Source organism: Saprolegnia diclina (genome assembly GCF_000281045.1).
Source record: "Saprolegnia diclina VS20 unplaced genomic scaffold supercont1.3, whole genome shotgun sequence".
Classification (NCBI taxonomy): domain Eukaryota; phylum Oomycota; class Saprolegniomycetes; order Saprolegniales; family Saprolegniaceae; genus Saprolegnia; species Saprolegnia diclina.
Genome location: NW_008246070.1, coordinates 804662 through 825884, shown reverse-complemented (window position 1 = coordinate 825884; position 21223 = coordinate 804662). Strand labels below are relative to the sequence as shown.

The following is a 21223-nucleotide window of genomic DNA, read 5'->3' as shown; positions in this document are numbered from 1 at the left end:
CGAGGGCAAGCCGCTCACTCAGCGAGATGGGTCGACCTTTGATGTTTTTGACAGAGTCTCGTGTTTCGTTCGATATGCATAGCGCTTGACGCACGGAGTTCAAAAACCAAAGAATGGTGCTCGTAGTGTACCTACAGCGTGCGCTGTGCTGGTTGTAAGAGAAGGATATATTGATACATTGATATATATATATAGATGAACGTGTTCCGCGTTATCTTTATTATGACACAAAGACTTCGCATACGTAGCGCTACGCCTGAATGCGTGGGAGTTGGTACGAGCACTTGGTCGTTCCGAGTGAGCTGCGCACGGAAAGTTCCATCCCGACTGATACATTGATACTTCGCTAAGTATCCGTTCACAACAACTTGAAGGCGCATAGCGCACGCTGTAGGTACGCTACGAGGACCATTCTTTGGTTTTGAACTCCCTGTGTCGAGCGCTATGCATATCGAACGAAACACGAAACTCTGTCAAAAACATCAATGGTCGATCCACCTCGCTGAGTGAGCGGCTTGCCCTCATCCTATCCGGATAACACCGTCCGGATAAAATCGGAACGACAAGCACATTCTGTCGACAATAGAAAATGTCCAAACAATTCAATGCTCAGAGCCTCCCTCCAGGCATCAACCCACCGCTTCGTACGAGTACAGCGGTAATAGGTGTTCATTACGCACTTGCATTCTTTCTGACTGCGAAGGGACAATCTTGTCAACAGCAACTATAATTCAGTAACTTTAGTATCGCAAGCCTTGCCGTAGTCGTTCAGTCGCAGGACGCTGGACGTAATATGTGCACCACGACAACCATTTCCGCGTAGTTCACATCTGAATGGACTCATTGTAACGACACAGCGCCGCCCGTCCTGGCCCACTACCATTTTCGTTCGCACATTTTCCGTGTATCACCTCCACCCTAGTAATATTACTACCCTACAGCCCTGGTCCATTGATTATCAATATCGCATCATAGCGCTTGATTGCGAGTCCTATTCATGCGTGGGCGACCTTTAGATCGGAAGATACGAGAGATTGTCGATCGGTCTTGGCGGGAAAACCGAGAAACCTCTGAAATCAAATACTTCGAATATCAAATACTGGAGTGCCGATCTTTGGCAGCCGGCCATTTTGCGATCTTCCGGGCCGACACCACTGCAAGCATGGACACACAGGACAAGGAGAACTGCCCACCGGAAGCGCGGGCGATGCACGCGATGATCCCCATCGGACCGAAGGCGACGGCCTCGAGCCGCCGGCAGGCGCTCCAGGTGCTACCGCCCCAGCCGACAGCGCATGTCCGGGCCATTCCCCGTCCTGTACGCTCTAATGACGGCTGTCCATAGAGCCCCGCTAGCGAACGACCTAGCAGTACCACCAGCAGCGGCAAGAGCAAGAAGCGGACTGTCGATGGCAACGCGAAACCCGATGTCAAGATCGAGCCCCTTGTGGTAGCATCGTCCTGTTGGGTCATGCATGATCGACTGCAACACGTAGGTTCCAATCGCAGCGCAATCCGTCATGGACTACCCTCGGGCTCCGTCCAAGAAGTTCAAGACGACGGACGCGTGGAAGGAGCGATCCTACGTCTCGATCTTCGACATGACGTTTGTCGACCACGACGAATGCATGGCGACGCTCAACTCGTTCCTCATCGCAAACGGCGTCGGTGCCACGGCTGTCGGGAAGCAATATATGGCCGAGGTGCACGTGGGAACCACGTTCCAGTGCTGCACGCGCCAAGCCCCATTTTTGGTCGGTCTTGGCGGCATTGCCTCGACGCACTGCCCGTGGACCATCGAGATGAAAGTCGACTGTGCGTCCCGGCGCTGGCGCATTGTGCGATCGTTGTCGCAGCACAACCACCACGTTCTTTACCCGAATGCACAGCCCATCTACTCGTTCTACAGCTCCATGCCGCGGGGCCCGTGGGCGAACCCGCTCGTTGCCGAGACCGAGATCGACGACTGGTGCCGACAGCGCGGCTTTGCGGTCGTCTTCAACCCCGCAGCGTCGACTGGAACGAGCTACATGCTGTCGTGCCAGTGCAACTGCGCGTGGTTTGTCTTTGTCCATTACAGTGCCAACGACGAGCAATGGCGGCTGTACCCTGGCAACCTCGTGCACAACCACGCCGTCGCCGTTCCGCTCGGACCGTATCCGAGCAAGGCCGAGTGTCTCGGCGCCGTCTTGCAGTGGTGCGCCGCACAAAACGTTATGGTGGCGACCAACCGTCTCTTCCAGGACGTCCACGGCCGGAGCGTGCTCGCAGTGGTCTGCACCGAGGACGCCACGTGCCCCTTCCACGTCCGCATCGTGCCCGCGTCGCCAGTCGGCTGGCGCATCCACATCGTGTCCGAGAGCCACGAGCACCTCGATGACCACCACGAGAGCGTGTAGCTGTTAGGCTCCATTTTTGCGTCGGCGATTTTTCTTTCAATTTATGGTTTCCTTGGGTACTGCGAGATCGGAGCCTCATGCATGACGCCCGTCGAGCTCGTTGCGACGGATGATCTGCGCAATGTGCGCAAGGACAGTTGCGTCTTTCGGAATCTCGTTCTGGCGCAAGTCGAGCGTCACGACCTTGAGGTTGCGCTCGAGCCCTTCGTGCAGCGCAGTCGCGTCGCCTTCGGTCATGCTGTTGCCACTGAGGTCGATGATCGTGAGCGGACACTCGGGGTCCAAGAGGAGGCCGCAGAGCGCTTCGGCGGTCTCACGCCCGAGTGCGTTGTTGCTCAAGTTCAACATCGTGAGCGACCGGTGGCCCACGAGCCCTTCGAGAAGCAGCTTCCCGCCTTCGTCCGTGAGCCGGTTCAGGCGCAAATTGAGCTCGACGAGACTCGTGTTGCACTTGAGGCCGCGCGCGAGGTACCGCCCGCCCTCGGCGTGGATCTGGTTGTCGCACAAGTTCAAGCTCGAGATGACCTAGCCACTATACATGTAAGAAACGCGCACCGAGCGATATAGCGTACCGAAGTGGGCACGAGGAGCTTGGCGAGAAGTCTCGCGCCGTGGTTGGTGAGCTTATTGTGCGAGAGGTCGAGCGTCGTGATTGTCGCGTTCTTGATGAGACCCGTCATGAGCATGCGCAGGAGGTCGTCGTCCAGGAGGTTGCTCGGCAACAGCAGCGTCGAGAGCGTGATCGTCGCCTTGATCGCATGCGAGAGCGCAGTCGCGTCCGAGATCTTCATGCCAAAGAGCATGCGCTCGTACTTCATTCCGATCTGCTTGACGCCGTACGAGAGCTTGAGCTTGGTGAGGTTCGGGAGGCACTGAAAAACCTCGTGGACGTCAATGTGCGAGAGGAGCTGGTCAATCTCAAGCGAAAAGATGTATGGCGCACACGCTCTGATCGTCTGGAGCAGATCGGCGTACGTTGTAGAGGCGTCCGTCGGGTCAAAGCCTTCGAGCGTCTCTTGGATCGTGCGCTCTAGAGTGCATAGTAAGGCAGCGATCGAGCCTGATACGGTGACGCACCCATGTAGAGTTGCTTCCACGTCAAGCCATGCAGCGAAATCTGGAGGTTGGTCCAGCCCGGATGGTGCAAGCAGCAGCGCTTCCAAAAATTCTCATCGTGGATATGAGGCGCCGTTGCCGTGAGCGGCAGGTCCATTGGCAGGCGCTGCGTCACTTCGGGCAGGAACTTGGCAGGAATGCCTTGCATCGGATTTGCCTTGGTGCTGAACTGCGCCGTGAGCACCTTGACGCAGAGGATGACGAGGCTGTCGAGGACGCGGCGCGGCTTGCCTTGCTTGTTGTTGCTGCTGTCAACATGCTGCAGATGATGATGGTAGTGGTCCTCTGTGATCGACCGCGCCTTGTACTTCTTGACCTGGTCTGAGAGCGAGCACACGGCTGTGGTGGACCCGACGCTTGTCGTCGCCAGCATGGTGCAACTGATGACCAAATTAGAAATACGACGTCTGCGCAACCGCCACGTATTCTTCACGCGTGAAAAATGCAAAAAATGCTGTCGGCAAATTTCACACATGCTCGAATTTTGGCGCGACGCTTTGTCAGTGCTTGTGGAGTCGCAGTTTTGGAATGCTCGGGCACCAGTCGACCAAGTACCAGACCTTTGCCGACGCCGAGAAGGCGACGACAACGCACCCGCTGGAGGCTGCCAACTGGGCGGCGAAGCTGCTCTTCTCTTGGGCAGCTCCGCTCGTGCCACTCGCCAACAATCGCCCGCTCGAACCCGCAGACTTGTGGCCGCTGCAAGCGTCCAGCAAGGTGCACACGGCGGCCGCCAACTTTGACGCCGAGTACCACGTGCATGGCCAGAGCATTGTGAGAGCGTTCTTTGCCGTCTTTGGCAAGCGCTTTGCGTTGATTGGCGCGCTCAAGCTGCTCGCGATGGTTGCGGACCTCGCGCCGCCCGTGCTGCTCTACCTCATTCTACGCACGCTGGCAGCACCGTACGAGATGCAGACACTACTGCTCTATGGCGCCAGCCTCGTGCTCGCGTACATTGTCAAAGCGTTTGCGCGGGCGCACGTGGTGTTTCAAAACGCGGTCGTCGGCATCCACTTGACATCGGCGCTCCGGCACATGCTCTTTGAGAAGGCGCTCGGAATGCACTCGAGCTACGTTGTCTGGGCGCAGGAGCTGAGCCCAACGACGTTCTCGACCGAAGTGATGCAAGTTGCAGACATCGCCTTGCTCGTGCACCGGCTCTGGCTGCTGCCACTTCACCTTACTGTGGGCATGGGTCTGCTCTACTATACGATGGGATCGGCGCTGTATGCTGGCATGGCTGTCGCGTGCGCATTGCTTCTGCTCCACGGCCTTGTGACAGCGTGTTATAATGCGTCGGCCCACAGCGCGGTGCACTCGCAGCACATCAACGCTCGCATGAAAGAGCTCCACAAGGTCCTCTCCAACATGGAAATGGTCAAGTGGAATGGCTGGGAACATGCGTGCGAGCGAGCCGTGCTGCGTCTTCGCGACGCCGAAGAAACCGCGCTCGGGCGGCATCTGCGGTTTCTCTGGCTTTCGAGTACCCTCTTGTACGTCCGTTGGCCTTTGTGTGTATGTGTTGACGGCGGTGATGTATACATAGGGCCTGTGCCCCGGCCTTGATCGTCCTGGCGATCTTTGTCGCGCATTCGATCCTCTCGCCGGGCCACTGGCCTGCGACGCTGGTCTTTCCGACACTGGCGCTCGTGCATCTTTTGCAGGCACCGTGCGCACTCTTCCTCGAGACGGTACAGGCCATTCTCCTCGCCTGGCGCGCGCTCCAGAGCATGCAGTCGGTGCTGCTCGTCGAGCAAGTCGACGACACGAACGTCGTCACGGTGGCCGATCGCAACGCGGCCAAGTACGCACGAGATCACACGGTCATTGCGATTCACGACGGCACATTTCATTGGCACCGCGATGCGCCCAGTGTCTTGAGCAAGGTCCGGCTCCGCGTCACGCGCGGCGACTTTGTCGTAGTCCACGGAGCACGGGGCACGTCATCGCTCTGCGCGGCGATCTTGGGCGAGATGCACAAGGCGTCGGGAACGGTGTTTCTCGGTGGCTCGATTGGCTACGTCGCCCAAAAGCCGTGGGTCCAGCGCCTTCTGAGCATCCGCGACAACATCCTTTTCGGCAAGGCGTACGATCGTGTCAAGTACCAGCGCGTCATCGACGCGTGCGCGCTCAATATGGATTTTTTGACCTTTCCGCTCGGCGATCGCACCGAGCCCGTGCTGCAAGGACCCAGCGCCAAGACGGTCGTGCTCTCGCCAGCCCAGGAGGCGCGCATCAGCCTCGCCCGCGCGTGCTACAGCGACGCCGACATCTACGTCGTCGACAGTGTCCTCGCGGCCATGGACGCCAACGTGGCAGGCCACATCTTTCGACATTGCTTTCTCGGTGTCCTTCTGCACAAGACGCTTCTTCTGGTCTCGAACGACCCCGAGATCATTGGCTCCAAGTACATTGATGCCACCATTTGTGTCGATGACGACGGTAGCGTCACGAGCGCACTCAACTCCACCCGTGAAAAGCTACCCAAGTCACCGATTCGGCGCAAGAAGAGCCAGAAAGACCACACCAACTTGGACGTTGTGTCGTCGCCGCCACTACCGACGCCGCCGCGGCGAGTCCCGTCGGGCCCGATGGCGTCACCACCGCTGCTCGTGCCGCAAGTCGAGCTGACGCCGATCGCAGCCACGTCCGCGGCCTACGTCTTTACGCCCAAGGAAAAACGCGTCGCCCACATTGACGAAGCGACGCAGGTGCGCCGTAGCCTCGTGCTATCCAGTGAAGACGACGGACTGCGGAGCCCCCACCGGCGCGTGCCGTCATCGGTCGTAGCGGCGTACGTGGATTGGCGCCACCGGCGCGGCACAGGCCTCGCGCTGCTCGGATGCGTGCTGCTTGTGCAGCTCTTCCGCGTCGCCAGTGACCTCTGGCTCACCCAAGTGGCCTTGCCGTTCAATGGCGACGACACATGGCTACCACGGCAGCTAAACACTTTGAGTGACAAACTCGGCGGGCTCGAGCTACGAGTGGTCGTCTACAGCGGCCTTTTGCTCACAAGCGTGTGCTGCGTGAGTGCCCAAGCCTACCTCGTTCTCGTGCTGGCGCGCGCCGCCGCCACACGCCTCTTTCAGCACCTTCTGCACCGCGTTTTGCGGGCGCCCTTGGCCTTCTTTGACACGTACCCGCTTCGTCGCCTCCTGACTCGGTTCCGTGACGACGTGTACATTTGCGATGTCCATATGCTGTATGCGCTCTCGCCCATCCTCGTGTTTACCTCGACGCTCTGCGGGACGCTTTTGACGGCGACGGCGCTGCTCCAAGTGCTCGGCGTCCTCCTCCTGCCGTGGGCCATTGCTCTCTGGCAAATCGCGCGCGACGCGATCTTACCCGTGCGGGAGCTCCAGCGATTGATGCAGCTGACACAGGCGCCGCTGAGCACGCTTGTCGCTGCGTCCGTCGAAGGCAGCGTCACGATTCGAGCGTTCGGCAACAAGCAGCTTTTGCGGTTCTATCACCTCCACCACGAGAAGATCGAGGCATTTGCCCAAGCCCGTTTTGCGGCGACCGCGGTTCATGCTCGGACGTCGTTGCACTTGCAGCTGCTCGCGGCCGGGCTCCAAGCGACACTGCTCCTCGGTGCCCTGCTCGTTCGCGGCCAGTACAGCCCACCGGTCATCGGCCTCCTCATTACTTATAGTCTCGCGCTGCCCGTGCACTTGGACTGCATGGTGCACATGCTAGCGGCCCTTGAAACGTGGATGAGCGCGCCCGACCGGCTTCTCCTCGCAGCGCAGCTCGAAGACGAATCGCCCGCGGATGCTGCGACGACCTATTCGTTCCCCAACGGCCGCATCACATTCGACCACGTGGCCCTCGCGTACAAGCCCAACGACCCGAACGTTCTCAGCGACGTCTCGCTGGTTATTGCTGGCGGTGAAAAAATTGCGTTCTTCGGGCGTCCCGGCGCTGGCAAGTCGTGCATCGCGTTTGTCCTCTTCCGCCTCTATGCACTCGTCGACGGCCGCGTCTTGATCGACGACGTTGACGTGGCCGATGTGGATGTCATATCGCTGCGAAGGTCCTTGGCCATCGTGCCTCAGTACCCGACGTGGCTGCATGCAACGGTGCGCGGGTTCCTCGATCCTGACAGCCTCTACCTCGACGACACGGTGGTTTGGGCCGCCCTGGAGCGCGTGTCGTTAGCCGGCGCTGTTCGAAGCGTTGGCCTCGATACGCCGATGGACGGCGACCACGTCTTCTCGCTTGGCGATCGGCAATTGCTCTGCCTTGCACGTGCCATCTTGCGCCAGGCCAAGATCCTTGTGGTCGACGAGGCGTCGCCAGAGGTCGAGGCCACGCTCCAGAGGGTGCTCGCCGAGAGCTTCGCTAGCGCCACCGTTCTCGTCATGACGCAGCACAGAGAGGTAGCGCTGCGCTGCGACCGCGTCGTGCTCATGGACGGCGGTGACGTTGTCGCTGTGGGTTCGCCGACGGACCTCCTTCCTGTTCCACAACCGGCGACGTGACAGTGCCATTCGAAAATCCCATAAATTGCCGTAAAATACACTATAATTCCGTATTTTAGATGGCGACTCCGCAGGCGCTTCCACTCACGCGCACGTTGCGACGGCGACAGCGCCCTCCTCGCGCATAGCGCGTGTAGCGTGGGCAGAGGGCGCCCACCCAGGTCCTCTCGTATTCGATTGCGCGGATCCGACTATAAAAACGCAGATATCAAGTGCCAATTTTAATAAATAAAAACGTCGCCGGCCTCATTCTTGCCAAAAGCTCAAGCTCGTGATGGACGACTGCGAGCTGAGCCGGCTCCTCGGGCTCTTCGGGGACCGCGTCGCCTTGACGGGGACCGAGCAGGAGCCGCCCCGGGGTAAGGCTCCGCCGACCAAGACGCCAGCCCACCGGGTCTCGTCCTTCCATGCGGCCGAGCCGAGCCGCTGGTACCGCGAGACGACGCCCGACGAGACCCTTGCGACGCTCCGCGAATTTGCGACCGTCCTGAGCAAGGAGCAAGACTGGGTGCATATGCGCAAGCGCAATTGGGCTCAGGCCAAGGAGATGGCGCCGCCACATGACGACGCGCCGTCCGGGCCCAGCGTCGACGTGTACTTTGACGAAATCCATCCCAGGGAGTGGCCGCATGTGCCAGGAAAGGACGTGCATGCGTGGGACCGGTCGTTCGACGCATCCCACGACCTCCAGCTGCAATGCGCGGCCAAGCTCCTCGCGCTTCCTCCGGGTGCGCTGCGCTACGAAGCGATCGACCTCGACGCCTTTATCGCTGACGTCTGCGCGTACATGACGGCCTCCGGCATACCGATGCGCTACCCGTACGAGCCCATGGTCGACGCACGTGGGACATGGAGCCGCGCGACGTGGCATGCGATGCTCGTGCTGCTCGCGCTGGCCGTGCACCTGCAGTCGTCGTCGCTCCTCCAGTTTGTGGCCTTTACGCTGCTCCATCTCGGGGCGTCCTGCGACCTCACCGCGCTCTCAACCGTCGACGAGCATGATGTGCTGCAGCAGATCTTGCGCCCCCTCGCGACGTTTCCCAACAACGACAGCAACGCGAGCCCGAACCGTCGATTCCCGTGCCTCGCGCTGCCCGTGCCCCGGTGTCTCGTCGGGTCGTGGTCCATCGATGCGTCAATGCTCTCGATGCGCGATGCGTTTGCAAGCGACGGACGCTTCTTGTACATCTTTTGCCGCGCCGGCTTGCTCAAGGTCGGGACCGGCGCCGGCGACACGCTGCGCAACGTGGTGTATGCGCGCAACGCCGAGTACGTGCGCGGCGCCGACGTCGAGCGCGCGTGGCTGTGCCTCGTCGGCAACCACTTGTACTGCCGCACGATCACGATGCCGGGTCTCTGCATCGACCGCATCAGCCTCGACCTCGTTACCATTGCGCCGCTCTTGCTCTGCGCGGCCAAAGACGGCGTGACGCCGAGCAGCGTCTACGCACTCGTCTCGGAAGGCGACTACCTCTACGCCATCACGTGCAAAGACCCGCTCCAGGCGCACAAGTCGCCCATGCCACCGACATTGCACCGGTCCAAGCACGCGAAACGCAAGTCGGAGAAGGCGTTGCAGATCGGTACGCCCTCCGCTCTCCCTATCTTTTCGTTGACGACATATTGTCTAGTGGACCTCAACCCGATCGCAGTCGGGAACCGTGTCGTGCGTGGTCCGGACTGGAAGTGGTCCAACCAAGACGGCGAGCCGGGCAGCGTCGGGACCGTCGAGCGCATCTCGACGTGGGGCGGCGTCAAAGGCAGCGGCATTACCGTGCGCTGGGACAAGAACCAGCGCATGAACACGTACCGGTGGGGAGCCGAAGGTTGCTTTGACATCCAGATTGTCGTTGAAGATGCCGACGGCCGCATCATTGCGCACACGCCGCTCGTGCGCCCGATGACCGACTACGCGTCGCCGCTTCTTGCAGCGTTGGCGCCATCGCTGAGTGCGTCCCCGCCACCGCTCATCGTCGCGCAGTACGACGTGTCAACGCTGCAGCGGCTCGTCGATGTGAGCGAAGCCGACTTGGTGCCGATGATGGGCGCCGGGCAGGACCTCACGCCATTGGATTTCGAGGACGCGCTGTCGGCTCCGCCGGCCATCAAGACGTCGCTGCATCCGCACGTGGTCGGCGAGTGTCTCTCGAGCTCCGACTGGATGTGCGATGGCGGCGTCGACGGCTGCTGCGGGCAGTCGATCCCGCGCTTTCGGTGCATGGACGGCTGCGACTATGACCTGTGCCGGCACTGCCTTACGTCGACGCTCGTGCTCGAGAGTCCGCCGCTCCTCGACGCCGACGACATGCTCCCCTTTGCGCTCGAAGGTAGGAACGCTCATACGACTGCCAACTCGTGGTTGATCCTTCGCCATGTGTAGACGACACGTTCTTTGCCGTCGACGCCGTCGCCGACCATGACCGACTCGTGCACGAACTTGAGGCCGCGTGGCAAGGCTGCTTTAGCAAAATCGAGTGCAAGATTGCGCTCGTCAAGCACGAATACGATCTTACGGCCGCGCACGAGTGGCTTCAATCGTCTGGCGAATCGTACCTGCGCGAGCCCCGCGTCATCCCGATCGTGCGCTCCTTCTCGCTCGACAGTGCTGTCGCGGCGCTCGACCCGGTCGTGCTCATTGCAGGCTCCTTTTACACGACGGGGACGCAGCTCGGGATCGTCCTCCCGGGCGGCCTCTGCGGCGACAGTGGGAAGAAACGGCTCCTCGGACGACGTGCGTCCCACCGCCAAGGCGATGCGGTCTTGCTCTTCGCGCTCTCGGATGGCGCAGCCCTCGGCGACCTCACGCCTGTCTCGGACATTGCTGCCGGGTCGCCCATGGCTTATGACCGCGCACGCGATCGACTGCTGGCGTACTCGACGAGCAGCCATGCGCTCATGGAGTACATGAACATGGAGCATGCGGCCCCCGAGCTGTCGGCCCCAAACGCGTTCGAGCACGGGAGTGACGTCGGTCGCGCAGTACTGTCGCACCTCACACGCATCATGGGCATCCGCACTGTCGTGGCGCCGATGCAGCACCCGCGTGCGACGCTGGAGCTGCACGTGCAGATCCTGAGCGCGAATCCAACAACCACAAAAGCCAAGCGCCGTCAGCTCAAGAAGCTTCTCGCCCGCTTTGGCGACATGCCTCTTGATGCGGCCGTGGGCTACGTGGTCCCGTTCGTTCTGGACAAGGCGCCCGTCGCTGGCCTTGGTGCCTACCTCTGCAACGCAGTGGATGCAAATTGCGACGGAGCCCTCCTCAACGCGTGGCTCTACCTGCTTGTCGGGACACTCGAGGAACACATGCCGGCCAATGTCCCCCTCGACGACGTCCATTTGCCGCAACTCGAGGCGCTCCTCTTGGCCATTGTTCGCGGCGACGCCACGTGTGATACCTTTGACAGCGACGCTACTCAGACCCGCGTGCGCTTGGCCCAGCGAGCGCTTCTCTGGGGTCTCGTGCACGGTCTCTTCTTCCAGACGCCGGACGCATTGCAGTGGCTTCTCGGGTCCTTGGCGGCGTCGGTGACCCTCGATGCGACGTACTGGTCTTTCATGGCGCTGACGCCGCTCGGTCGCCCGGTGGACGCGTTTGCGACGCCCAATGATGCGATCGTGAGCTTCCTCGGCAGTGTCTTTCGAACGGTGGCTGCGTCGACGCGCCTCGTCACGCGTCTCTTTCAGAGCACGTCCTTGGATTGGCTGCAGCACATTGTTGCGCTCGATCGGCGCGAAACCGAGCACGTTGTGCGGTCGACGATGCCGAGCATGTCACCGGCGCAGCGCGTGCTCTTCTCAACGCTCGCGTGCGCCCTGCGCGCGAATGACACCCATGACGGTATCCTCACGGCGCTTTTGGACCACTGCCTTGGGCATCTGCAGCAGCACGGTCTTGACGGCCTCGACAGCTCGATTGTCGGGACGCTGCTGCCGCTGTTGGTGACGGCGATGCCTCTCGAGAAGGCGCATGCAAGCTTACCCGCGCTCCAAGCACTGCTGACTGCGCTCGATGTGGCCACGGCCGCCGACGCGACCTGCCAAGCAGCAGAGACCGCGTTTGGCGCGGCGCAACGCGGCGCCTTTTTTTCGTACGTCGACACGGTCGAGAGTGCACACCCGTACGGCGTCGGGATCCCGACGTTCCGGAAGACTGTGTCGGCACCAGGCGCCTCGGCGCTGCGCTGGCGCTTTGACGCGCACTCGAAGACGATCAGCAGCAGCGACTTTGTACTTGTGACGCCCAACGCCCACGTCGCGCTGGACCGCATTCGGGCCGATGACGCACTCGATGGTGTGTTTGCGTCCGGGCACAGTGCGCGCTGGTCGTCGCTGAGCGTTGGTGGCGACGGCGCCAGTGTCTACCTCTGCGCGACGTCACATCCCCGCGACCATTTGGGCCAAGAAAAGCAGCGCTACGGCTTCAAGGCGACGGTTGACGCGTACTATGAGCTGTCGCTTCCGTCGGCCCTCGCGCTGCAGCACGCCGTCGCGCACCTCTGCAGTTTCGTGGCGTTTGCGGGGCTCAAGGCCGAGACCGCGGCTTTGCCGAGCGTTTTGCTGGACGCACTCGGACCGCTCCGGAAATCGCGAGGCCAATACGAGTGGCTCGTAGCGCAAGAGGCGACCGGCGGTCTGGCGTCACTCGAATCGCGCTATGGTCCGATCTCGCTCAAGCCCCAGCGCGACTGGCACGCCATGGTGCTCGCGTGTTTGGCGCTTCTGGTCCGTCCGGCGCAGTGCGAACGCACGATGCGGCGGGCCATTGGACGCCTCGTGAGCTTCCAGCGGTGGGTGCTGCGGCAATCGCAGCTCGAGAATGAGTGGCAGGCGTGGCTCGAGTCGCCTCTGTCGCGCGACGAATTTTTCGACCGACTCGGAGGCAACGAAACGCTGCTGAACGAGCTCTGTGTGCTGCAGTCGTGTCCGACTCGGACGCCGGCCGCGCTCTTTGAGCACCTGGCACAAGCTCAGGCCGCTGGGATCGCACCGCTGGTGCCGCTTGCGGAACGGGTCCGGACGCGCGTCCTCGCCTTGCTACAGCTCCCAGTGTACGACGACGACGCGCCGGATGAGGACGCAGTGCTGGACGATGGAGCGCTCGATGCGATCCTCACTTTGGTGCAATTTCCGTCCGACGCGATCAATGTCGTTGACGCCAAGGCCGCGCACGAAGCACTTGCATCGCGTCGCCGGTAGGACTGCCTTTCCATCTTGGTTGGATACCACGCTGCTCTGTAGGGACTGCCTCGGGGTGATTGAGCATCTGCTTTCAAGCGTGCAGAGTCCGAGTACGCAGCGCTTCTTCACAGGTCGACTTGCAACGGCCCTCGGTACTGCGACCTCGTGCGTCTCCATGCTCTCGGGGTGTGAGCTGTGCAGCGCCGTCAACCGAGCCGCCGTCCTTGACCAGTACGCTTGACAAACAAACGTTATCGGATGCGAGACATGCAACTAGATGGCAGCGACTGCAGCGCGTGCTGCTCACAAAGATGGACGCCCCGTCGACGCCCTTTGCCGACAAGGTGCTGCTGAGTGTGGACTTGGTGCTACTGGGTACACCGTCGCTCCGACAAGTCCTTCTCAACGTGCTCGCCGAGTCGCCGAAGAGCGCGGACGCGATACTCGATGGAATGTGGCCCGCCACTGCGCCCGTGGCTCTTGAGCGCGTCGCGTTCCTCCAGCAGCTGCGCGACGTGCAGTGGCTGGCTTTGCGCCACGTCTTTGTCGCAGGGGCGTCGATGGAGGCGTGCAAACCTCTCGTGACGGGACCTTGCGACGCAAGCCGCACCCTCGGGATCCTCGAAGCGCTTGCGTTGGCCGACTCATCGCCGCCGCCGGCTTGGCTCGTGCCCACGCTGTTGGAGCATCTCTTGTCGCCTGAGAGTGCGCCGCGCGTGCAAATGACCGCGTGTCGGATCCTCAAGCACCTTGGCGTGGTGCCGCCGCCCGCGGTTGTGCGTCGGCTGCTCCACTTGCTCGGAAAACGGCTGGCCTCGGCGTCGGCTGACCCGGCCCTGGCCGAGACGATGACGTTTGGTGTCGTGCTCTTTTGGAACAATGATACTAGCGACGCGCTACTCGAGCTCGTCGACGGGCTTGGCGACACGATCAAGCCGCCCCACGTGGCGTCCTGGGATGTGGTCGTCAACGTCGACAGCATGGCCAAGCAAGAGGAGCTCATGAAGGACGCGTCCATCGTGCACCGGTATGTCTTTGTCATCTCTGGACACTGTCGATATACCTTGCGCATAGGAATGTGCGCTGCGATGGCTGCAACCAAAGCCCGATCGCCGGGTACCGCTTCAAGTGCTCCATTTGTCCCAACTACGACCTCTGCGCCGGTTGCTACCTCGCCAAGACGCATGACGTCGACCACGCTTTCTTGCGCTTTGCCGACGTTGCGGGCGCCGGCGACTTGCTGCCGCCTCGGGCGTCCACTGCTGCCGTGGCGCTGGTGCCCGACATGGCGCTTGTCGGCACACACGTCTGGAAAGCGTCGGCGCTTCTCTCGGAGCTGATGCGGAACGGCCACGTCGTTCTTCTCGCCGACGTCGCCGTTGCGGACGCCGACGCGCTCCTCGATGCGATTCAGAGGTTACCAACGAGCTTTCTTGCGGGCCGCGCGCCCCAAGCGCAGCTCGATGCGTGGCGGGCACTCGATGCCACGGACGCCTTTGTCTTGAACCGGGCCGCGCCCCCGCCAATGACGATCGATTCGTGCAAGTACGCGCTCGAAATGGCGTCCGAGATCGTTGCACTTGCCCGGCCGTGGGTGACGCACGCGTCCATCAAGGACGTTGTGCTCCAGAGCCTCCGGTGCATCTCACGGCTGCTGCGCGACCCAAAGCTCGGAACGTCGTACTTTGAAGCGATCGGCGCGCTCGCGCTTCTCGGCGGCATGGACGAGCCGGTGCGCGTTGGCGGCTATGTGACGCTGCACGACGCGCGAGGTTGCCTCCAGCACGTTGGCGTCGACACGGCCACCGTCATCTTTGGGGCTCGCATGGAGACCAACGTTCCGCTATCCGCGCTCGTCGTTGTGCCCGAGGTGCCGCTGAGCCAAGCGATGGCCGATGCGATGGAGGATGCGATGGGCGCACTGGCCAGCGCGACGCAAGAGAGTATGTCGGTGGTTCGAGGCGACGATGCCCTCGCGCACGAACTGGCCCAGCGCACGCTCCACGCACTCTCGGCGCTCTTGCCGTTCTGGCCGTCCGTCCTCGACAACCAAGCAATCGCGGCGTACGGCGCCATGCCGCACGCATTGTTGCAGCTCGCGCAGCCATCGTCGCAGCGCACCGAGTTTGTCAACGAGCACCTCGCGGCGGCGCATCGCTTGGTACGACTGTCGCACTGCGCCGCGAACGCTCACGATCGACGTGTAGGCGTGGACGTTTGTGCGGGGACTGCACCACGTTGTGGCGCTCGGGCCGTGTCGCAAGAGTGTCTCGATTCCCATGGCGCTCACCGACCAGACGCGGCTGCAAGAGGTGTCGTCGAGGCTTGTCGTGCTTGTAAACTCAGTCGTCACTGCATTTAGGACGACGGCGACGAGCGGCCGTCGTATTGGTACAATGTGTACGCCTATGCGGACGTGGCGGACGTACTTCCCGTGCACCCGGGACGCAACAAGCTCCTCGACTACTGGGAGCGCTACGTGATTCCAGCGATTCAGAAATACGTCCGCGGCTCGTTCAAGTCGTATGAAATGGACTACTTTTTCGCGCAGCTCCGAGAGCCGCTGCGCGAAGGCAACATGGCCGCGGCGCGGCAGATCGCGCACACGCTCTGCGACGGCCACGTGCCACCCGGCTGCGTCTTTCCCGACACGGAGACCGACTGGAAGGCGCTGCAGATGGACGACCTCGTCGTTGGCGGACGCTACATTGTGCAGGCGCTCTCGGACCCGCTCGTGCCGGCCATGGCGTGGTGCCTTGGGCACACAGGCAGCCTCTGCACGATCGAAGCGACCAAGAAACTCGCGCTCCTGCAGCTCTACAACCCGGGGGCTGGCCAGCTCGAGCACTATTGGTTCCACGTCTCGCAGCTCCAGGCCGGTGACGGAAGCGAACCGAGTCGCTCGCTCTTGACGTCTGCTGTCATTGCGCGTCTTGTGGCGGCTCAAAAAGTTTCAATCGCGGCCATCGCGCGGCGCGCCGTGTGGACGATCGTGTCGCAGAGCCCCGAGTACGTGGCGTGGGCGACGCTGGGCCAAGGCTTCCCGCTCACGACCCTCTTGGACGTGGCGGCCACGGATCTTCCGGCGTGGACAGCGCCGCCGCGCGACCATCCGCTGCAAAAGGTGCTTCTGCTGCAGCACGCCAGTCTCAGTGCGACTGTCAAGCCTGTGAGCAGCAAGAAGGTAGCGACGCCGCCGACGCCGACGCCTGCCGACTTGGTCACGCACCTCACCGCGAGTCTCAGCGCATCGCTCGACATGTCGCGTGTCGGGTCATACCTCGTCACGAGCAGCTCGCCGCCCGATCCGCTCGTGTGCGTGTCGCTCCCGGGCGCGAGCTACTTGGTGCTCACGTTCATTGTGCACCCAGTGCTCATGGATCTGCCGGCGGGCGCGAGTTTGGAGGTGTATTACGACGCCGAGTGCCACCGGGTGGCGCGCGTTTACTATGGCGGGCGTCGTGGCCTCACCAACCTCCCGCCCCTCGTCGTCCAAGGCGATACGTGCTACCTTCGCACGCAGGCCGCCGAGTACGCACGTTACAAGCTGCGCGTCGACGGACTCTCGAAAGCGTTTGGTCTCGCCACGTGGCTCGGCCGGGTCTTGCAGCAGCTGCCGTCCGTGCCAACGACGCCGCTGGTTAACGCCTGGACGTCGTTTCTGAGCGCAAATCAAGTGCCGCCGCTCCTGGAGCAAGTCGCGTTCCGGTCCCTCGGGCCGTGGATGTCGCCAACGACGACGGTCTCGAGCTCGCTCATCAAGCAGTGGCTCGCGCAGTACGAGGCTGCGTACGGCAAAGAGAGTACGAACGCCATGTTCTCAACGTACACGCAGCAACTCACGGAGCTTCTCTCGACCTTGCCCCACACGTCGTCGGTGCCGGTGCTGAGCAAGTTTGCGCGGGTTGCCGCCTTTGCGGCGTCGCTCGCTTCCGACGTGCCCGGTCGCGTTCCGCATGTTGAAGTCCGCGCGCTCGCCGAGAAGCACCAGCGCGTCGACCTCTTTACGTCGCGATTGTTGCTGCTGCAAAAGCTGCCGCGGACGCGCGACCACGCGCAGCTCATCGTGGCGGTCACGAAATGGCTCACGCACATTGCGCTGCAAGAGTGCTGTGGCGAAGCCGACGATCCGAGTACGACTCTCTTGAGCAAATGCCATTTCATATGAGCCTATCGTAGGTATGTACTCGGCCACCGAGACGGTTCGGTTTGGCATTCTTGCGCGCGTGCTCTACTGCCCCGTCGATGCGGACGGATTTACAAAGGGCTACTGCGTCCTGGATGTCGGGCGCGACGACATTGTGCCCAAGCTGCAGCAGTGCATCCTCAAGCAGCCGCTTCTGTTTGAAGGGGACCCGACCGAGGAAGATACGGCGCTCATGGCCTACTTGGCCGAGACGACGACGAGCAACTCGGAATTGACGCCTGAGGCAGCGCCCGCGTCGACTATGTGGGTGTGCCCCGTGTGCACCTGCGACAACTGCGACGATTCGAGCGCGTGCATCGCTTGCGAGACACCCCGCGCGATGCCAACGTCATCGTCGTCGCCCGCGCCGCCGGTCGAAGAAGCAACCATCGACGGCTGGACGTGCCCCGCGTGTACGTTCTTTAATGCATGGGACAATACGCAGTGCTGCGTCTGCGATATGGCGTGCGACCAAGTGCGTCCGGCGGCGATCGAGCCGACGAGCGAGCCAAGTGCAGCGAGTGACGTCGAGGCGCCGGGCCACGAACACTTTGTGTCGGCGCTGCGCTTCCAAGACTCGTACGACGCTGGCGACGACCGCGACCCGCGGATGGCCGACTTTTTGGCGCACGTTCTTGCACAAAGAGGCGCGACGCCGGCGTCGGCGCGGCGCATCTACGAAAGCATGCGGGCGTCGGGGCTCGATCTGGAGGCCAACTGCAGTCACACGACATCGATCGAGATGGCGGTCGCAGCGCAGACCAAGTGGACGCTGGCGATGGACGTACAGCTGCTGGAGCTTGCGATGACGCAGTGCCGGCGGTTGGGGCTGCTCACACTCTGTGAACTCTCGCCGAGCCACTTGTGCAGCGTGGACGAGCTCAAGGTATCGCTGTGGGAACTCCGCCTCCGCTTTGCGCTCTTGCAAGAGTGGAACTTGTTGCTTCTCGAGACGCTGCCCCTCGTCGACCTCAAGGGCCCCGTGCTCGCCAAGCGCATCTTCGCTGCGCGCAAGCTGCTCTTTCCGCATGTCAAGATCAAGCTGAGCACCATCGTACACGATAACACGAGCACGTCCGAGACGCAGAGCAAGCGCCCGACCGTCGTGCTCGATCGACTCAAGTGGAAGCAGCACCCGGAGCTTGTCTCGCTCTTTGAGAGCACACGCCACCAGCTTGAAAAAGTCCCCGCAACGTCGCTTCGGGCCAAGCGGCCGCTCGGCGCGTCCGACCCGTTCATTGCGTTTGGGGTCACGTTCGCGGGCGAGCACGTGGTCGGCGACGGCGGGCCGTACCGTCAGCTCTTCAGCGACATGTCCTACGAGTGCATCCGACTTGGCCTCTTTGAGCCGACGCCCAACGGGCGCATGCAGACGGGCGAGCTGCGCGACTGCGTGCTTCCGTCGCCCGCCAAGACGTCGACCATCGCGCTCTCGCAGTATGAGTTTGTGGGCGTGCTCATGGGCTGCTGCCTCCGCACGGGCGTGCACCTCCCGCTGCGCGTCGCGCCGCTCATTTGGAAGCACTTTGTCCACGAAACGCCGGCGCTGCACGACCTCAAGCTCGTGGATGTCGCCGTCTACGAGCTGCTAACGTCCCCGCCGTTGCTCGACCAAGGCCTCACGATGACCACGACGCTCTCGGACGGCAGCAGTGTGGACCTCGTGCCGCAGGGCGCGTCGATGGCCGTCACTTCCGTACAAAGCACCAGTGGGAAAAGAGCTGACATAGTTCTGTGATCGTAGGCCAACTGGGCCGACTTTGTTGGCCGTGTGACGCAGGCGCGGCTGTACGAGTGCCAGTCGCAAGTGGATGCGATGCTCCGAGGCATGGCCAAGATCGTACCATTGACGCTCATCTCGCTCTATACGTGGGTCGAGCTGCGGCAGCACATTTGCGGTAGCCAAAACATTGACGTCGCCCTGCTCAAGGTAGATCCTGTGGCGACCTTGTGGGAGCTCATTGGTCATCTTGTGTCTAGCGTCATACCAAGTACGCCGGTGGCATGACGTGCGAGACTCATGCGCACTTGGAGTACTTTTGGGCAGCGCTGCTTGCATTCTCCGAGGCCGACAAGCGGCGGTTCATCAACTTTGCGTGGGGCCAAGAGTCGTTGCCGTCGGACGACGCTGAGTTTGACCGAACGCACACGCGGCTTCTCATCAAGCCGCCACCGACGTCGCATGCGCCGCAAGACTCGCTCTTGCCCAAGGCCGACACCTGTGCGTTGCAGTTGATCCTATGGATGGTGCTCATTTGCGCGGTAGGCTTCTTCAACCTCGAACTGCCTGCGTACTCGAGCCTCGAGATCATGACGGAGCGCCTCCAGACCGCGATCCAGCTGTGCACGAGCATGGACGCCGACGAACAGACGGGCGGGGCCATGGATGTGTATTACGAAGACGAAGACGAGTAGTGATTACGAAACGACTTCGAGGTCGGGGTACATCTCGTGGGTGTGGGCGAGCACCTCCTTGGAGACACTAGTCGCATCAATAAGCAAAATAGGTACCAACAACAACTACATCGTACTTGGTGTACTTGAAGTCGACGCGCTTGAGGCGCTTGGCGTCGCGCTGGCCGTCGTTGTCCATCTTGGCGAGCAGAAAGGCGTAAATGGCCTACACAGCACTACGCATCAAGACGAGCTTTGGGTCGACAAGCGTGTACGTCGTTGGTCACGGTCTTGACACCGCAAATGTCAAGTTCCTGGAGGTTGGCACAGTGCCGGGCGAGGTGGTCGAGAAGACGGTCCCTACGGCATTGTAAGACGCGGCTGGCCATCGTAGCAAGGTACGTGATGCGTGTGTTCCAGTGCAAATGCAGCTTCACGAGCGACTCTCTTCGCTGGAGGAGCGCAATGAGCGCGTCGTCCGAGACGCCGCAGTAGCCGACGCTGATGCTCTGCAGCTTTCTGCACTTGGCGGCAACGATCTTGAGCGTGCTACGACGAGGGAGTATAAGCCAGTGCATTTGGAGGGCGTGGATAAGTACTGGTCGGTCACGGCGTGGCCCGAGATGTGCAGTTTGAGAAACTTGGAGTGGTTCGGATGCTTCTCGACGAAGGCGGTGATGCCATCGAGCGTCATGTTGGTGTTGCCGCCAATGTCAATGCTGTGGAGCTTTGGGCACATCTCAATGAGAGCGCGCAGTGTATCGTCCGTGAGCTTGCGGCAGTTCTCAATGTTGAGCTCCTTGATGTCGCTGCAGTGCGAGAGGAGCACGCGCATGGAAGCGTCGGTGAGGCGGAAGCAGCCCGAAAAGTTGACCACGTGCAGCTTGGTGCAGACGCGCGCCATGCGCTCAATGAACGGCGTTGAGATGCGCGCGCCATTGATCTCGATCTTGGTCAAGCTCGGATGGAAGAAGCTTGTCGGGAGCGTCTCGTCGCCAAAGCGGCCGGTCTGCAGCACAGCGCGGATGAGCTCCTGCTTGGCCTTGTGCGTCTTGGTCCGCGCGGGGTCCGCGATCTTGTGCGCGCGCTCGAGGCTCGCGTCGCTAATGATCTCGGGCGCATACCGCTTGGAGAGGTACTTGAGCACGAGTTGCTGCAGCGGCAGCACGTCCCGCTGGAACGCCATCGATGCCGAAAATACCGTAAGGCTATTTCGGATCCCAAGATTAAACCGTATTAGTGTTCGATGAAGAAGCACAGTATTTATCATAAAATCCAGTAATACTGTGTGATGCTCTCGTAAGTACGCCTGGCTGTCACAGACATATCACCCTGCGCTCAGATGCAGAGGCTCCGAGAGCTCCGAGGCTCGTTGTTTGACGATGAACGCATACTGAAACTGCTGGCAACTTCAATGCCCTCAAGTGACCATGTCCTCGAGGACAGGTCTTCGTAGCGGGGCT

General features: G+C 61.6%; 5 protein-coding genes across 5 annotated transcripts; 3 read left to right on the top strand and 2 right to left on the bottom strand.

Moving 5' to 3' along the window:
* Nucleotides 1-1140: 1140 nt before the first annotated feature.
* Nucleotides 1141-2466, top strand: SDRG_01445 (hypothetical protein). Its single transcript, XM_008606970.1, has 3 exons — nt 1141-1297; nt 1346-1450; nt 1497-2466. The coding sequence occupies exons 1-3, from the start codon at nt 1163-1165 to the stop codon at nt 2397-2399; spliced, it is 1143 nt and encodes a 380-aa protein (XP_008605192.1). The 5' UTR covers nt 1141-1162; the 3' UTR covers nt 2400-2466.
* On the bottom strand, nt 2402-3896 carry SDRG_01444 (hypothetical protein). Its single transcript, XM_008606969.1, has 3 exons — nt 3477-3896; nt 2972-3429; nt 2402-2924 (listed from the first exon to the last, which is right to left on the bottom strand). Exons 1-3 carry the CDS (start codon nt 3886-3888, stop codon nt 2475-2477), a joined length of 1320 nt encoding a protein of 439 aa, XP_008605191.1. The 5' UTR covers nt 3889-3896; the 3' UTR covers nt 2402-2474.
* Nucleotides 3897-4031: 135 nt separating this feature from the next.
* On the top strand, nt 4032-8052 carry SDRG_01443 (hypothetical protein). Its single transcript, XM_008606968.1, has 2 exons — nt 4032-5008; nt 5062-8052. Exons 1-2 carry the CDS (start codon nt 4044-4046, stop codon nt 7997-7999), a joined length of 3903 nt encoding a protein of 1300 aa, XP_008605190.1. The 5' UTR covers nt 4032-4043; the 3' UTR covers nt 8000-8052.
* A 221-nt stretch (nt 8053-8273) lies between these two features.
* On the top strand, nt 8274-19781 carry SDRG_01442 (hypothetical protein; the record flags this gene model as incomplete). The annotated part of the gene is made up of 12 exons (XM_008606967.1): nt 8274-9582; nt 9631-10326; nt 10380-13194; nt 13241-13411; nt 13458-14207; nt 14255-15341; nt 15388-15492; nt 15543-17313; nt 17360-19062; nt 19111-19296; nt 19347-19587; nt 19633-19781. The coding sequence occupies 12 exons, from the start codon at nt 8274-8276 to the stop codon at nt 19779-19781; spliced, it is 10983 nt and encodes a 3660-aa protein (XP_008605189.1).
* Nucleotides 19685-20953, bottom strand: SDRG_01441 (hypothetical protein). The gene is made up of 5 exons (XM_008606966.1): nt 20360-20953; nt 20163-20309; nt 20036-20120; nt 19898-19986; nt 19685-19848 (listed from the first exon to the last, which is right to left on the bottom strand). The coding sequence occupies exons 1-5, from the start codon at nt 20944-20946 to the stop codon at nt 19785-19787; spliced, it is 972 nt and encodes a 323-aa protein (XP_008605188.1). The 5' UTR covers nt 20947-20953; the 3' UTR covers nt 19685-19784.
* Between the last annotated feature and the right edge of the window lie 270 nt (nt 20954-21223).

Coding starts and splice junctions, on each gene's coding strand:
- SDRG_01443 (XM_008606968.1), top strand. CDS start 4,044: ATGCTCGGGCACCAGTCGACCAAGTACCAGACCTTTGCCGACGCCGAG. Junction 5,009..5,061: donor TGGCTTTCGAGTACCCTCTT/GTACGTCCGTTG, acceptor ATGTATACATAG/GGCCTGTGCCCCGGCCTTGA.
- SDRG_01441 (XM_008606966.1), bottom strand. CDS start 20,946: ATGGCGTTCCAGCGGGACGTGCTGCCGCTGCAGCAACTCGTGCTCAAG. Junction 20,310..20,359: donor GGCCACGCCGTGACCGACCA/GTACTTATCCAC, acceptor CCCTCGTCGTAG/CACGCTCAAGATCGTTGCCG. Junction 20,121..20,162: donor CACTGGAACACACGCATCAC/GTACCTTGCTAC, acceptor ACAATGCCGTAG/GGACCGTCTTCTCGACCACC.
- SDRG_01445 (XM_008606970.1), top strand. CDS start 1,163: ATGGACACACAGGACAAGGAGAACTGCCCACCGGAAGCGCGGGCGATG. Junction 1,298..1,345: donor CGCCCCAGCCGACAGCGCAT/GTCCGGGCCATT, acceptor GGCTGTCCATAG/AGCCCCGCTAGCGAACGACC. Junction 1,451..1,496: donor TCAAGATCGAGCCCCTTGTG/GTAGCATCGTCC, acceptor TGCAACACGTAG/GTTCCAATCGCAGCGCAATC.
- SDRG_01444 (XM_008606969.1), bottom strand. CDS start 3,888: ATGCTGGCGACGACAAGCGTCGGGTCCACCACAGCCGTGTGCTCGCTC. Junction 3,430..3,476: donor GTGGAAGCAACTCTACATGG/GTGCGTCACCGT, acceptor TATGCACTCTAG/AGCGCACGATCCAAGAGACG. Junction 2,925..2,971: donor AGCTCCTCGTGCCCACTTCG/GTACGCTATATC, acceptor TATAGTGGCTAG/GTCATCTCGAGCTTGAACTT.